Source organism: Thalia democratica, chromosome 8 (genome assembly GCF_965202585.1).
Source record: "Thalia democratica chromosome 8, ktThaDemo2.hap1.1, whole genome shotgun sequence".
Taxonomy (NCBI): Eukaryota; Metazoa; Chordata; class Thaliacea; order Salpida; family Salpidae; genus Thalia; species Thalia democratica.
This window is the reverse complement of record NC_139172.1, coordinates 10,504,340-10,521,656: the sequence shown is the minus strand read 5'-3', so window position 1 is coordinate 10,521,656 and position 17,317 is coordinate 10,504,340. Positions and strand designations below refer to the sequence as shown.

At 26.1% G+C, this 17,317-nt stretch overlaps 2 protein-coding genes across 3 annotated transcripts; both read left to right on the top strand.

Moving 5' to 3' along the window:
* The first annotated feature begins 5,266 nt into the window (after nt 1-5,266).
* On the top strand, nt 5,267-9,890 carry LOC145843358 (mannose-1-phosphate guanyltransferase beta-A-like). The gene is made up of 6 exons (XM_082950823.1): nt 5,267-5,503; nt 6,158-6,342; nt 6,776-6,921; nt 8,056-8,274; nt 9,031-9,216; nt 9,502-9,890. The coding sequence occupies exons 1-6, from the start codon at nt 5,309-5,311 to the stop codon at nt 9,657-9,659; spliced, it is 1,089 nt and encodes a 362-aa protein (XP_082806949.1). The 5' UTR covers nt 5,267-5,308; the 3' UTR covers nt 9,660-9,890.
* A 171-nt stretch (nt 9,891-10,061) lies between these two features.
* LOC145843359 (DNA-directed RNA polymerase III subunit RPC7-like) lies at nt 10,062-16,135 on the top strand. 2 transcript variants are annotated; one of them, XM_082950825.1, is made up of 7 exons: nt 10,062-10,473; nt 10,717-10,849; nt 11,965-12,067; nt 12,349-12,374; nt 12,868-12,917; nt 15,062-15,125; nt 15,746-16,135. In XM_082950825.1, exons 1-7 carry the CDS (start codon nt 10,423-10,425, stop codon nt 15,811-15,813), a joined length of 495 nt encoding a protein of 164 aa, XP_082806951.1. In that variant the 5' UTR covers nt 10,062-10,422; the 3' UTR covers nt 15,814-16,135. The 2 variants fall into 2 exon arrangements, with proteins under 2 accessions (XP_082806951.1, XP_082806950.1); XM_082950824.1 differs by having other exon boundaries at nt 10,302-10,473; nt 15,059-15,125.
* Nucleotides 16,136-17,317: the final 1,182 nt, after the last annotated feature.

Sequence of the window (17,317 nt, the reverse complement as noted above, 5' to 3'; positions counted from 1 at the left end):
AAATATTTTTAAATTAATGATTTAATTTTTTTACTATTAAAAATCTTTTTTTGGTTTTACATATTCAACTGTTTCAATTTAAAGTAAATAAAAGTTTCATATACTTAAAAAGTTTTTAGTATTTATAAAACTAGTTAATTTGATTTTTTAAGTTTAAGTGAACTGATTTTTAAATGCAGATAATGTTTTTGCAAATACTGAAAAGTAACTTACTTTAACATGGTATAAGATGCTTACTTACGCATACTTCTTAAAATATATATATATATTCTGTTTATAACACATTATAACCTTTTAACTTCATAAGTTTATTTAGTAACAATAAAGTAGAATGATTCACTACCAGAAAATTTTCCGTTTAAACTTTAAAGTAACACAAAGTAATAAAACTAAAGTAACCGATACTAGTTTTAAACTAAGAAAACTTGTAGTTATAAAAACTTAATAAAAATTGTAAAACTTTCGAAAACAAAGAAACAATAGTAATTCTAGTGCAAATCATAGATTTAGAAAGCCTACTATTTCATCTAATGTATAAACATTTTCAGACGTCAATACAACATATTTGTATGTTTATTTTGAATTTGAAAGCTAACTTAAAGTTAATTAAATAAATTTTGTTGAGTTGCTTTAAAACTGAGTAAAACTTATCAATTACATTACAACATATGAGGAAAAAAAACATTTTTGGTAACAGTTATTTTAGAATTTTTGTTGTTTTCAATTACAAAACTTTTGACTTATATTACAACAACAGCAATTATTAAAGTAAGTATGTTATTCGCAAACTCATCTACTCTTTATTAAAATTTATAGAAAATAAAACATTTTTAAAACAGCAAAGTTTGACTTAAAATATTATTTTTAAACTTTTTTAATGTTTAAGTTCTGGTCAGAATAAATTTTTATAAATTTACTTTAAGAAATTTAAAAGATTAATTTATACATTATCCTAGTCTGTATATCGTATTTTCTTTCTGCACTAATTTGTTATCTTAAAGACCTTTTACCATAAAGTGCAACACCTTTAAATCAAAAAAGTTATTAATTTTAAACTTTTTTTGATCTATTTTAAGCTAACTTAAGCCAATTTCTATATCATTGAAATAAAACAATAGAGATGATTTAAAAGTAACTTTTACAATGTATAAGTTAATTTTAGCAAAAATAAATGACATAGGCCTACATTAAAGTATGTTGAAAAATTATTTTGTTTAAAATTACTTTTTATAAAATAATTGATATATGATTTTTAAAATTCTGGCATCGCAAAAAAATTGTATTGTATATAAAAACTTGTTGCTTTACGGCTTTTAAATTATTATTTTTTATTTGTTCACAGAAAATGTTTTTTTTTTTTGGCTTACCAAAAATAACTTTAAAAGTATTAAATACTAAATTTGATACATTACTTGTATGAATATTTCCACGCGTCTCATTCTGATTGGCTCTTTTTTTTTAACTCGACATTTGAACATTTAATATTTAACCAACTAAGGTTCAACATGCAAACAATGTAATGGCATTTGAAAAATGCATTTCATTACATCGTCTTAAATATTTCTTAACTGCTACTGGAAATTTATAAGTAAAGTAGAAAAACTTCTCTATTTATTTTTGAGTACCAAAATCCGCTATTAACTAAGTTAGGCCTGTTGTATCCTTAAAATAAGTTTGATAAATGTTTTGCATAGGATTTTATATAACTAAAAATATTTTTTGTAGCTATAAAATCAACTCTTTTGTGCTATTCAGTTTTAAAACTTAAAAAAATGTTTCTGTAGACTGCGTAGAATTTATAAAGATTTTTTTTAAATAGCCATAAAATAATCTTACTAAAAATAAAATATTTCAACTTAAATTGCAACAAACTTCTTTTGTTGGACATCGACGTAAAAATTTGATTATTTTCACTTCGATTATCCAAAAGTCGAATTTTTACTTAATTTCATTTAAGAATTTTTTTTAATTAACAACCCTTTAAATAATAAAGAGCTTGACTTTAAAACATTGCTTCTAGCAAATAATAATAATGATCGCTAATCGTCACATTAAGTACTATTTGAACCTTTTGATTTACACTGGCAAAAAATAAAAAATAAACAACCGCTATTTGACGAATTTTTCTTAATGCCCGGTGCTTTATGTCCAGTGATTGTATATATGTGACTGACTAAAACGCCAAGCAAGTCAGTTATACTTCATGCCAAACAGAAAGAAGCTCCTAGACTCTTGGGAACTTGAACGCAGCCGACATCTTATGAAGCTAGCTGATCCTTCAGCAATAATTTCTTATTTTAGTCGAAAATTGATCTTTACAGAACAAGCTTACGATAGCATCAACTTTAGCTGAACCTCCAACCTCAAAAATATTGTTAAAGTATTTTATTTGTTTTGCAAATTAATTTCCTTTGTTGGACATCGACGTATAATTTTTTTTTACGCTTCGATTGTCCACATGTCAAATTTTTTACTTAATTTAATTTAAGAATAATTTTTGATTAATAACTCTTCAAAAATTTTAAAGTTTTGTAGTTTTCTTAGTAATTAGTAATTTTTATAACTCGCCGCGCTCTACATCCTGTGTCAATGAGGAAAGCATAAGTTTAAACTTCCTTAACCATTAAAATATATGAACAACATCCGTTACAGCACAAATAGAGTCGACAGAATTATAGGATAAATAATAAATGTACCTTTATAATATTTTACAACGTTTAAGCTTAAGCCTACACTTTAGACCAGGGTTTCCCAAAGTGGGCCAAGTGGCCCCTTTAGGGACAATGAGCAGCAAAGGGGGAAGAGGGGGGGGGGCCATGAGCAGTAAAGGAGCCACAGGGGGGGGGGGCATGAGCCCATAACTTGAAACTTACACTAGATATTCTTGAATTGCAGATGAAGAGCAAAAAAAAAGGTCTTATGTGTATTTTATGGTAGTGTAGAAACTTACACTAGATATTCTTGAGTTGCAGATGAAGAGCAAAAAAAAAAAAAGGTCTTATGTGTATTTTATCGTAGTTTATGAGTAAGCTATATGTTGAAAGGGGCCATTGCTTTTTCAAACTCTTTAAAGGGGGCCATTTGCAAAAAAGTTTGGGAAACCCTGCTTTAGACCTTTTGAGACTACCGAACCGTAACAATTGTAGAGGTAGTAAGCAGATGACGCAAAGAGCCCGGACAGCAATACCTTTAACCTAGTTAGTTACATTTTTTCGGGTCATATATTTTCAGTTTCACATTTACTAATCAGAGATTTAATATCAATCATTAGAAATAAAAAAAAAAACAGATTTCAAATAAAAAAATAAAACTTTACAATCTAATAAACAAACTTGATACCAACCAATTAAATGCGTGTTGTGTGGTCATTTACAAACATTTTAGATTATAAAAGCTTTTATATACAAATCCGTGGGTTTATTATTGTTAAGTTCTACCATTTAAAAAAGATAAATCTTAATGTTTTGAACTTAATAAGAAATACCAAAGCTTAAGTCAAAAGTGTAGGCTTAAAGCCTTAAGGCGTTGTGAAAAATTATGAAGTAAAACTATAAATTTATTTAAAAATTAAGAAGTCATTGATGATATTTCAACTACCATTATTATTTTTTCAAAAACGATGTGCGAATATGAAAGAAACTTATATAATTTTTCTTTCACTTCGTTTGTCTAAAAAAGAAAGGTTTAAATGTTGAGGCTATTTTGATTCGAAAATGGCTAAAAATTTACTTTAAAACTAGCAGATTTATCATAAAAAAGCACACATTACATCAGAAAGACACATCAATAATACAGTAACAAAAAAATAAATCAAATTAATCTAAAAGATCTTTTAACAGGTTGTATACTAACAGTTGTAGTTTTTATCAGAATACAGCTCAGTAATTAGCTTAATTATATGACTGTTACTATGACTGCCATCATAATGAGTTTCAATTTTTTAGTCATTAAGAAAAAGTTAATAAAGTTGTTTTGTGTTACTAAACAATTGCCAAAGATGAAAGCTTTGCTAAATGGAAAATAGAATACATAAAAAATATCATATCTATAAAGTTACAAAAATTGTCAGATTTTTGTTTTTGTACAGTTGCTATTAATATATATATTTTTTTTTAAATGGTAGAAAATATAAAAGATATGTTCTAATATATGTCAACCAATTTGTTTCAATTTTCCAACATTCATAGCAAGAAGTTTTAAAAGCAATTATTAGGACCCCTACACCAGCAGGCCTAAATAAAATACTTGTAAAGTCAAACAAAACCTGCTTTTAAGAAGTGTGTGATATATTACAGACCTTTAAATTTCATTCTAAATGCAGTTTTAGAGTCAGTTTTCAAAAAGTGCCTTATTTTTGTCAAGTAACTGCACAAATACTTATGAAATATCATTTATTTTTAAACAACTTCCTAATTAATTTTATGTTGATCTATTCAAAAATTATGAGGTCATAATTTGAAATGAACTAAATTCTTAAGTATAGACTTATCTTCTGACAAATTTATCACTCATAGAGCTATGAAAGTTTATTTTGTACTTTCAAAGTACTTTATGAGAAGATAGATTTTTAGTGAAATAGTCTATTTTTGCTTTTTTAGGTTGCGCCTCCCATAAGGAACTTATTGTTGCCTCCAACTTTGACCGGCTATATCTCAAAAATTATTTTTAATTTCTAAAATGTTTAAAAAGCATCTTGTAGCTAAGTAATAACTATATATAATAAAATCAAATTGTGAAAAAAGTGTTTTACCATCCCCCTATGCCCTTACTTAGAGTCCTGATATAACCTTGAATCTAAAAATATATAGGCAAAAAAACTCTGGAAATACCTTAAATTTTGAATGAGTTGTACTAGTAAAACAATAAAAGTTTGAATAAGAAATTAGTGTTATGTATAACATTTTTTTTAATATTAGGAACATTTTTTCATATAAAACACATTCAAAGTATCACTGCAGTATCTTTTTTAATAACTTAATAATATAAAAGTATAATTTTTACCTGAAATTTAATATTGTACTAAAAAAAACTAAAAATCTTGAACTTTTAAAGACCTGGAAAAAACTTCCAAAAAACTTATGGCCTCCCTGTAAATAATGACCAAGTTTTTTGTTTTAAGGTTTGAAATTAAAATTTATTATTGTAACTTAAAAGGGTTGAGTTAAATTGTTATATTTTAGACCAAATTTGGAGAATATTTTTGAGAAAATTGTATATAACACTAAATTAGCTATTACAATAACAAGATTATTAAATTTGTACCTAACTTACAGTACTCTTATTCAGGTATTACTTATAATTCTAAATAATGAAAGCTTTAATTCTTGTTGGTGGATTTGGTACAAGGCTTAGACCCCTTACACTAAACAAACCAAAACCATTAGTGGAGTTTGGAAACAAGCCCATAATGCTGCACCAAGTAGAAGCTCTTGTTGAGGCTGGTGTAACTACAGTTATTTTAGCTGTCAGCTACATGTCAACCATGCTTCAAGAACAACTACAAGTATTTAAGTTTTTTATCTAACAGTTGTTGGTATTTTGTTCTTTTTAAAACTATGACAACATTTTTCTATCACTTTTTTAGTCTTATATTTTAAACTAGTATACAAGTTACCAGTTTATTTTTACTGTTTCAGTTGAAATGGTTCAAAGTGATTTTAAAAACATAAGCAATAAAATTTTGAGAGCTAATAATTCTTATAGAAGACATAAAGTAAAAAGATTTAATAAAATGTTTGAAAATATTTTCATATTCTATTTAAGCAAACATAGTAATAAATCGAAAGCTTTTTTAATACTAATGATGTGTAAAAAGTTATTGAGAATTTTATATTTGAAATTAATTTTACTTATGTGATATTACTTTGGTACAATAGAAATATTAGTAGACAAATAAAGATGATTGTTTTGATAACTTAAATATTTAAATTTTTAAAATTTAAAAGCAGTTAAAACAATAATAAAATTGTCTGTAATGCAGAAACAAAGGCCTCGAAAACTAAAGTTGAAATACATTAAGTTAATTTTTTTTTAAACACAATACTTAAAATAATGTTACTACTTACTCAATTAATTCCTGCTAGGTTGAAGTTTTATAAAATAAGTGATTTTAGTATAAATTTTCAAATAAAAATTAGTACCAAGACAAAATTTACAGGAGCATGCAAAGAGATTAGGAATAACAATTCATTATTCTCTTGAAGAAACTCCTCTTGATACTGCAGGACCTCTTGCATTGGCACGTGAGTATTTACTGGATGGAGATAATGATGAGCCTTTTTTTGTTCTTAATTCTGATGTAATTAGTGACTACCCATTTTCGAGGCTACTCGAGTTTCACAAGTAAGTAGTGTTATCTTTTGTTTAAATTAAATACAGTTTAATGGTTTTTTACAACTATCTTATGGTAGTCTAGTGAATTTAATTAAATGAATATAAAGAATATGTAATTTTTACTCAAATTTATACATCTCTTAAATTGATTTTAAATAAATGAATAGTAAATAAGCGTTTTGTAGTAGCAGTTGAGAAAGCCATTACTTTTTTTCTATTTGATTAAGATTAAATTTAAATACGGTATCTCTGGAGAAATTATTGTTTTTTATTTAGTTTCTCCCATATTTTATAAACTTTATGATATTTAAATGGTATGTTAATTAGTTTTTGGGAAGATAATGTCAAAATATTTATGATGTAGTTTGTAAAATTTTTATAGCTAAATTAAAGATTAAAATAATAAACTTGATATTTTTTTAAAACATTAATAATTAATCAGAGGTCATGGCAAAGAAGGAACAATCTGTGTGGCAAAAGTAGAAGAACCTTCAAAATATGGTGTTGTGGTGTACAATGAGGAAAATGGGCAAATTCATAGGTTTGTTGAAAAACCCCAGGAGTTCATTTCCAACAAAATTAATGCAGGTCAGTTATAATGTTATATTTTATTATTTAAGTTTACACTGAATCTTACATGCTTCTGAATAATGTTAGATAAGATAACATTTAAGCAGAATTTGATTAAATTTTTAGCTGTTTTAAATTTTACATGCTTTTTTTAATAAATTTAAATAATAATATTAGTTCGATATTTAATTGAAAAACATTAATGTGACTTAAATCTTTAACTGTTTGATGAAATAACCCAAAAGGTTAAGGGCATAGGGGGGGGGGGGGTAAACACCCTTTTTTGTTTTTTTATCTTATCTTATATAGTTTTTACTAAGCTACAAGATGCTTTTTACAGATTTTAAAAATTCAAAATAATTTTTGAGATATAGCCGGTCAAAGTTGGAGGCAACAATAGGAACCTTATGGGAGGCGCAAACTAAAACGGCAAATAACTAGAAATCACTAAAAACCTATCTCCTCCTGCGTTTTTTGAGATAACTACCTCAAATTTTCAGGAAATGTTCCTTGCAATATTTAGAAAATTCTGTCGGAAAAGAATTTAATTAAATTGAAAAATAAAAATTTTATAACAAAAAAACTAAAAAAAAATTGTTTTTTTTGTTTATTTTTTATATAAAATTTTTATTTTTTAATTTTTTTAAAATTCCTTCCGACAGAATTTTCTAAATATATCAAGGAACATTTCCTGAAAATTTGAGGTAGTTATCTCTAAAAACGTAGGAGAAGATAGATTTTTAGTGAAGTAGTCTATTTTTGCCGTTTTAGTTTGCGCCTCCCATAAGGTTCCTATTGTTGCCTCCAACTTTGACCGGCTATATCTCAAAAATTGTTTTGAATTTTTAAAATCGGTAAAAAGCATCTTGTAGCTAAGTAAAAACTATATAAAATAAGATAAAAAACCAAAAAAAGGTGTTTACTCCCCTATGCCCTTAAGAGTGTAAACATTAATTTTATAAAATCAAGTATTAATTTAAACCTTAAGCTTATGATTGATCGAAAAAATTTAATTAAGTAGACATTTTAGTTTTTGTTGTTATATTTTGAAAATGATAGAAAAAATCGTGTAAAAATGAATTAGAAAACTAGAAATTGAAAGCTTAAAAGCTTGTATCAATTTTTTTATTAATTGATTGTGTTTTTATCCAGGAATGTATATATTCAACTCTTCCATCCTTAACCGCATAAAACCAGTTCCCATGTCTATGGAGAAAGCAGTATTTCCCTTTATGGCTGACGAAGGCCAATTGTACTGCATGGAACTTAATGATTTTTGGATGGATATTGGGCAGCCAAAGGACTTTCTTAAAGGCATGTGCATGTACCTATCTTCGCTTAGAAAGAAGAATCCAGCAAAACTTCACAAAGGTTTGACACTTTTTATACAATTTAGAAGAAAAAAATGATGTTAAAACATTTAGTCCTTGGGTATTTAACTTATTCAAAGTTTTAATAAATCTAAATTTAGTTTAATATATCATTTTACATACTAGTTTTAATGATTATTTGTTTTAATGTTTTAAAGTAGTTTTAAATAAGGCCGCATTATGGTCGCACAACATGCAAACAAATAGCTAGTATTGGCTTGCAAAGAAATAATGTTTAGCCTTCAATTTTTTGTTTTGCTTAGACATAAATTGTGCAAAACGATTAATGATAATCTTATTTATTAGAGTATTTGTAAATGTGCACTTAATTTAATAATTTAATCTAGTATACAATAGTAATTATTATATGATGTTTTACTGAAACTTTGCTTTCAAAGAGTTTTTTTAATTTAATAGTTATATTATTCCAAAATACGCAAACCCTTCGATTAGAAAAGTTGGCCACCCCTTAGTTCAAAAACTAATTAACATTTAGAAAAAGATAAAATATTTATTAAACAAACTGTAAAATTTTGATTTTTTCATTAAAATTGTAATATTTTACTTAAAACAATTTGTAAAATTATTAAGTTTTCTGTTTTTTATTACTATAAAAAAGTATGAATATAACCCAATCTTTTAATTCGCTAAATTTTCGAATATTGGTTCATTAAAAAATATTTCAGTTTTAAATAATCAGGTATGCAGGTATAATATTATTTGTTACTGCAAATAAATATAAAACATGTACAATTAGGAACTTCAATTGTTGGAAACGTGCTAATTGACGAAAGTGTTAAGATTGGAGACAACTGCAAGATCGGACCTAACGTAGTTATTGGACCAGGAGTTGTTATTGAAGACGGAGTGAGAATAAAAAGGTGTACCGTTATGAAAGGAGCTAGAGTTAAAAGTCATGCGTGGTTGGAAAGCTGCATCATCGGTTAGTCTTGCGACTAAATACTTTAGATAATCATTATATATTAACCATTTTCTAGACAAGGTAGTATACAATACCATTTTATAAGTTTTTCCGTTTAATAGTAGTTTTAATTAACCGTTAACATTTAATAGGAAAGTTGAACTTTGTTTTTGTTTGGCCGTGCAACCTGTTTAAAATAATTTATTTCAATGTTCATTAAAAAAAAGACATTTACTATAATTAAAATGTAAGATAAAATGTAAGATAAAATGTTATCAGTTAAATTTACACAATACAACTGAGCAGGTTGGCAGTCTAAAGTTGGAATGTGGAGTCGTCTTGAGAATGTTACGGTTCTTGGTGAAGATGTCAACGTCAAGGATGAAATTTACCTGAACGGTGTCAGAATTCTCCCTCACAAAACCATCAAGGAATCTGTGCCTGAACCACAAATTATTATGTAATACACCAAGAAGAATTTCATTAACTTTTCAAGTCTCTTGTTTGTCATGAGAATGATGAAAAACTTTGGAAATTTATCTTATGTGCTTTAAACTGCTTATTTATTTTATGCACTTATATTTTAGAAGCTCAATTATATAATCTTAATATAGATGTTTTTTTATTTTCTAACCGAAAAGGTTTATCTTTATAAATAAAAAGTTAAAAACTCCTAACAATAAATTTTTATATAATTAAGCAAATTATTTACAATTTTTAGATTTAGTAAACTTTATAAATAGACATTTCTTACCATAGTTAGAGAGCTATTTTAAACTTGTGCTACTTTAAGTTTGTACAATTTATAGTTTAACATTACATACATACTTCCTTTTACTTAAAGTGTGTAAATGTTCCATTAGTTTTTTATGCATATGTTAAAGTTAAATATTTTTATTGATTTAGTAGTTTTTGAAAACAATATTTTACACAAAGCACTTGAAAATATCTTTATCACATTATAAGTGCAAATATTTCTTAATGCTTTTTTATCCAAGCATTTTTCTACTAATGAGTTAAATATAAGATGACTTTATTCACTTTTACATTCTTAGTTTTTAATATTTTGCTTTTATTAACACTATTGCAGTTTTATTAAAGTTATAAGTTTTTAATAATACAACTCATTGAAGTTACATAACATTTGTACTGTACTTAAATTCTGCAGTTAGAAGCTAACCTTTAGCTGATTTTTTACAGAAAATTATTTAAATAAAGTTAATTATTATGAATAACCAAATTTCGGGTAGATCTATTCAACCTCAACCTCTATTTCCAGTTCGTTTTTGCAAAGTTATTTGATTATAAAAAGTTTTGTCTAAACTTTGTATGTAACTTGATAAATATTTAAGTTAAATAAAACAGAGGTTCGTTGTATGGTTATTTAAATAAATAAAATCTTAAGTTTACTGAAACACCGAGCTAATACAAAAAAAAGTTACACACTTTCATATGAAAAACATACTCTTTTGTTGTTTGATATTATTTTTTTTTTGAGAACATTAATAAATTTTCAATCAGAAATTAGAACACCCAGTAAATAAGCAGCCAAATCCCGATGCAGTTCGTCGTTATATAGTTGAATGCGCCGTGAACTTTACTAAATGCATGCAATCCAGTCCATATTACATCAAACCGCAGTCAACTGAAATTCGTAGGTTTTATTATTTTTACTTAGTATTTATTTTGAAAATAGATTTTTTTTTTGTCCGTGGTTCCAACTGGGTCTGTAAATTTAGCTTTGTAAGTAGTTGATAAACTAGTAAAAGTTGCCTTTTTTCAGGAATGGTTGTTGTTGTGTTACATTACATTAATACTTTTTCCGACGTGTGGTACCTTTGCCTAAGTAATTTTAGTAAATGGAACACCTTAGTTTTTGAAATTTATAAGTCTTTACTTTTTAAGGATATAACAAAAGTATTATTTATGATTTCTGTGTAAGTTTTAAACACGTAAAATATTTCTTAACTTCTGAATTACCAAACATAAAGTCAAAAATAACTTAAAAACATATATTTTTAAAATTTATGTAGAAAAATATTGTCTGAAAACTTTTTTTTAAAACTATTAAAAGTTTTTAGGAGTGTTTTTGTCCTCATTAAAACATTTAGAACATAGTTTCTCAGTTGTAAAGTAATTAATTCATTATTTTACTTTATTTCTACCAATTTCAAGAATCTCTTAAAAATGATACCAAAATTAGTTTTTATAGTGATGGTTTCTTTTAAATTATTCAGTTTAATTTGATGATATCAAATTGATTTACTTTTTGTTTGACCTAGTTGTTATTGAAACTGGTGTAGATATTATGCAGAGGAAACATTTTAGAAATTGTTACTTTAAGTATGATATAGTTAGCCCTAGAAGGAAGTTTCGATCTAAGTTATATAGCATTGAAAAAAATTTAGATGTGTTAAATCATGTTTCTTAAACATTTTTATAAGATTGAGTTTGTCCTTTTTACTTAAGACAGGTTTGAGCCCAACTTAGTGCCTCCTGCATTTTAGACGAATTCTTATTTTTTAATGACCTTTTCTTTCTACTTATTTAGTTTTTTTCAAATTAAATCTAGTTCTAAACGTATTGTCTTAATACATGTAATGTTAATGTTACATTTAATTGTGTCTATCAAAAACGTTGAAACTATACGGTGAAAATGCTCGTTTGTTTTATTTATTTTAACCTCTGCAGTGATGCTTGTATTATTTTTGAAACGATGCTTTTTAAATAAGTATCAACTAATAACCTTTGCTTCTAAAAACCTTGTAGAGATTGAACGGTACTCCGACAAGTTCAAGCCGGAAAGAATCGATTCAGTTGATTTTGAGCCGTCGTGGGACAGACTGCCTGCCGAACTGTCACTCAATATAAGGTGATTTCAAACTTTAACTCGTAGTATAAGATTACATAAAAAATATAATCACATAAAGTGGTAGTGATATGAATGCGTGACTTTAATTCGAGTCATGAGTTATTGGATATTTTAAAACACTTGTTGAACGTTCTATTCCAAATAATAATTTTGTAACAATTTTATTTTTTGCACTACCTTTCAAATGTATCTCTAATGTAAGTGGCCAAAAACTAGAATGTTTTTTACCAAAAAAGTTAATATAAATTTGTAGATGCAAATAGTTTACTATTGTGTTTCAGAAACTCAAGCAAGGAAGCTCATAAAAGTAAGTGCTAGTTTTTATAAACGTTTAAATGTTTAGTATTTTCTATAAACAAGCTACCTTTTTGCAAAGCTTAAAAATCACGTTTTTTGTTGTTAGTTATATATCGTTATAAATAAAAATATCACTTTTGAGCCTTGAGGAATATTTGAATTTTTTCTGATGATAAATTTTACTGTGTATTATTTGATAAATACAACTGATTTTAATAGTAATTTAAATATTCCTTATATTTAATTAAAGTTTAAGGGTTATTTTTTTGTGTTTTTAAATAAATATCTTAAGTAATAAAATAGTATTTTGTTAAAGTCATAAAATTTATTGTAACAACTATTAGTAGTAAATTTTTTTTTGTTAAATATTTTTTCTAACTATAATTTTTTATTATTACTTTTTATAATTAGATTTTTTCTAATCCCATAATTCTCACAAACGCTTTTATATATTTTTATAATTTACAATTTTCATGCATTATTCGTTACAATGAAATTTTTAGGAAAAATGAACGGCAGTATCGTATGGAACGAAAAAAACGAAAAGCATGAGGTTTGTTTTACCTTGTAATAGTCAAATCTTTACACTTAGTATTTAATAAAATAATATTGTTTTATTTCAGATGTTATCATTTATTAACTTGCCACATTTGATAAATTAAAGTTTATAATTTCTAACGTAATAATTTTTTAAATAATGAGTCCTTTATAATTTTGGAATATTTGTTTTGTCAAACTTTTAGAACTATTTAAAAAGTATAAGCTCCAGTATTCACAAAATTACATTAGTAACCAGAGGCGTCGCGTGGTGTTTTTGTTAGGGAGTGCAGAGAATTTAAAAAAATTGAAACTTTTATTTTCAACTAGTTCAGACCTTTTTTTTAATGCAACTACATCAATTTGTAAATGTAACAAAATGTTTGTTTGCTAAAAAAATCAAAGTTATATAGATGATAATATAAATAAACAGAAAAATAATAACAAACAGAAAATTACATTATTAATCACTATAACTACTTTTTATCAAACTGAGTCTATTTTTATCCTGCTCGAGTTACCCCTGCTCGAGTTACCCCTGCTCGACTTACTCCTGCTCGAGTTACTCCTGCTCGAGTTACTCCTGCTCGAGTCGCCCTAACTCAAGTTACTCCTGCTCGAGTTCAACTTGTCTTATTGTTTTGGCGTTGCAGTAATTTTTCAACAATAATCTTTGTTTTTAATTTACATGGATGCTGAATTAAGCTTTTCAACAATTTTTTGCATTGAAAATTTGAATACGTTTAAGATGCAGCTGACACAGATTGAGCTTGCAGCTCTAGTTTTACGAAAATTTCGAACATCAATTATAAAAATTTGAAAAAAACTTATTTAGCAGGAAAATTAAAAACAGTCATGTATACATTTGGCTGTATTTCTTGTACAAGTTTATGATAACATAATTTTCATATTTTTAAAGCCAACCTATTTTTTTAGGCTTTATTCCTTAGCTTTAACATGAAGTTATTTAGGTGTAGTTTGGGGTAGTACAGCTGTAGCAGGGCCCCATTTAAAACAGCGTCTTTAAAAGCTTAAGCACTAAAACTGAATATTTTTGTACACTTTTTTTGGTAGAGCAACAGCTCCAGCGTTCCACCCCACACGACGCCCCTGTTAGCAACTACGCATATCGTAATGTTATTTCGTTTTTGTATAAGTAAGTTTGTTAGTTTTTAATAAGTAGTGTATATAAGAGTTGTCTATTGGCTAGTTTAAATTGACTAAGTTTCGACATTACTTTTATTTAAACTTTATGATTCTGTGTTTTTCAAGCTTATTAGAGCTTTTGATCGTTTTGTATCTTTAAACATCATAATTTTTTTTGACGCATATAACTTAAGTTTTAAAAAAAACTAAATATAGCACTGTTGACTAATTATTTCTTTTTGGTAATCATTTAAATTCCGATGGATAACTTACAAAATATTATATTCAATATTCTTCGTCACTGAACTTTCCTGAGTTTTCTATTTCAATGCCTTTTAAGTTTATTATTTTTTTCAAGTAGAAAAAATCAACGGAAGCATGAAATCACATATTCTAGAAAACAAAACATTGTAATGCTTCCGGTTTATGCTATATACAAGAAATTTTTTTAAAATTCATGCTTTATTATTTTATATCAACGATAACAAGTGTTTCAAGCAATTATTCCAGTTTTTAGTGAATAATTATTTACACAAATATTTTCAAAGTACGTAGGCTTTGTTTTAAGCTTAGTTAATTTATATCAGTAATTGAATGTTTTTAGAAATAAAGATTGTTATAGTTACTGATAAATTTTAGTTTCATGTCTTACTTTTTATTCAAAAGTTCTATTAACTGTTTTCAAATAGTTAAACTTTCAAAAACATATACTGATTATGCTTTGAATAGATTTAAATGATATGTACTTACCCAGTATTTTTTTATAGAACAAATATAGTTTTTAGTAAGAAACGACAAAATTCATGGCTATTGAAGCGAGTAAACACGCCTCCTATTGTGATATTATTAGCTTATTTTCTTTGAAAACTTGCAAAAAAAAATTTAAGTAACAACTTTTAAGCATGTCACTGTATTTAAAAAATAAAGTATAATAAAATAAGTTTAGAATATTTTAAAATAGTCACAATTTAATTGGAAAAAAAAGGTAATCCGATAAAAATAATTTGATAGCAGTCAGGCAAAGGAGAAAACACGGATGAGGAAGATGAAGAAGTAGATTCGGAAGACGATGACCAAGGTTTTTAATGAGTTAATATTTTATTTTTGTTAATTGCTCGGCTTTCTTGTTTAAATATAACTAATATATAGTATTATAAAGTACATATTTTTTTAAAATTTATAAGTTTTTATAATAAAAGTTTCAAAAAAAGTACATGTTTTTTATAAGAAAATTGAGGTTTTATAATCTCGAAAAAAAAATATTGAATTTAACTTGTTTGCAAAAACTACATTTTGTGTGCTTAAAATGTATTTATTGTTTTTGAATTCTTAATTAGTTTATACATTAATCATATTACAAACCATAAGCTTAATGTAAACAGTTGCTCATAGTTGCCGGAAACATTTACTCTAAACTTCAAATTTACTTAAAAACATCATTATATTATTTGTATTAAATTTGTTTTTTAATATTTTAATGAGTTAATAAAAAAAATTTCTACTGGAAATTATCTGGTATCGGAAAGATTAACTGTTATAATATATTTGTTGTAGTTTAAGCTTATAAAAAGGTATATAAAACTACTTTCAAACTAGTTTTTTACTTAACTAGAAAATTACAAATTAAATGTTTATAGAGTTGAAAAACTTAACAATACAAGTAAAATTGTACAAGAAATAAAATATTTTTTTTTTCAGGAGATTACGGAGTAAATTATTATGAAGAAGATGAAAACGAGGACGAAGAAAATCCAAATTACGATTGAATACAAAACTTGTATGCAATAGAAAATTTACTGTTTTTTAGATAATTTACTTATTTTGAAAAATTAAAGCTTAAAGCTGTTTCAATAGCTGAAGTTATTCTTCAATTTCTTATTTCTAGATTAAACTAGTTTTTGTTCGACTTTGTTATTGCCGTGATTTAGTTGAAAGTCATGAAGTTGATAAGTTTTGGAAAAAATGTAAGTATGCAACGTTGTTTATAATGTTGTATAGCCTACAGCGTATATGTTAAAACCAGTTTGTCTTTGAATAACTTGAATGTCAAGATTCCATAATGTAATCAAGCCAGAAATACTTCTTAATACGTCGTAATAAATTTTTTGAAGTACATCATCCGTTTTATTGTTCTATAAAAAGTATAAGTTTTCTTTTTCGAATGTTTTAAGTTTTTTTATTACTGTAATTTAGTAATACTGTTTTTTATTTGACTTAATACGTTTAGATAACTTTCTTAAGTTTAACTGGTTGTCAATGTTTTTATAACGAATGAATAGTTTTTAAAATAAAACTCGGCAGTAAAATGTATAAGACTTGGAAAAATTAGTAATAGCTTTGTGCACAAATTTAGTTAACGATATTCTAAGAACATTCTAGATCAGGGTTTCCAAAACTCATTTTCTAAATCGCCCCCTTTTCAGAAATTCGAAAAATAATCGCCCCCCACGATTTTACAAAGTAGTTTTTCTCTTGAGTACGCACTTTTGAGCCGAAAAAATTGTGTTCGAAATGTAATTTAGTCTGGTACTTCTTATGCACGCACTTTTGAGCTGTGTTCAAAGTAGTTTACAGGGCTTGAGAAAATAAGTTACATTTGTTTTCTTATAAGCCCAGTTAAGTGTATTAAAATACTTAACTATTAAAAGGCCTTGTGTAATCTGTAATTAGTCTTGTTTAGATATGAACTGTTTTGAAACTAATGAAACTTTTAGGGTAGTGGTGGACAACTTTTGTAGTCAGCAATTCATATTTACTAAAAAATCTTTTCTAGTTTCAACTCGTTTAAAAAATGTAATTGCGGGCTGCATAATTTAAAAAATAACATTAAGAAAATGAAAAAACTCGAGCAAAATTGTAATAAAATGATTTAGTATTATTGTGATCTAGGAAATACTATTGTGAACTGAAAACCAAATTGAAAGTGTATTTCAAAATATTTAGTATCAAAAAAATAAATTTTGTTTCTTTTGCACAATTAGTTTCCAAGTTACTTAGCATGTCGATATTTGACTGGATCTTAACCGTACGTTACCCATCTGAAATCTAAATTTAAATCTGACATTATAATAATCTCTCATATAACGAATTTCGGACATTTAGAAGTTAATACTAAGTAACTTGTTTAAGCCGCACAAGGTACTAAAATTATTTTATAAATAGGCATATTCTAAAATTACTATACCAGAGATAAAGAATTTATAAAAAAATGAACAGTTTATATTACACATAATAAAATAAATAACATAACATAATTTCTGATCTAGTTTG

Coding starts and splice junctions, on each gene's coding strand:
- LOC145843358 (XM_082950823.1), top strand. CDS start 5,309: ATGAAAGCTTTAATTCTTGTTGGTGGATTTGGTACAAGGCTTAGACCC. Junction 8,275..9,030: donor TCCAGCAAAACTTCACAAAG/GTTTGACACTTT, acceptor ATGTACAATTAG/GAACTTCAATTGTTGGAAAC. Junction 9,217..9,501: donor GTTGGAAAGCTGCATCATCG/GTTAGTCTTGCG, acceptor ACAACTGAGCAG/GTTGGCAGTCTAAAGTTGGA.
- LOC145843359 (XM_082950824.1), top strand. CDS start 10,423: ATGAATAACCAAATTTCGGGTAGATCTATTCAACCTCAACCTCTATTT. Junction 10,474..10,716: donor AACCTCAACCTCTATTTCCA/GTTCGTTTTTGC, acceptor ATTTTCAATCAG/AAATTAGAACACCCAGTAAA. Junction 12,375..12,867: donor AAGCAAGGAAGCTCATAAAA/GTAAGTGCTAGT, acceptor TGAAATTTTTAG/GAAAAATGAACGGCAGTATC.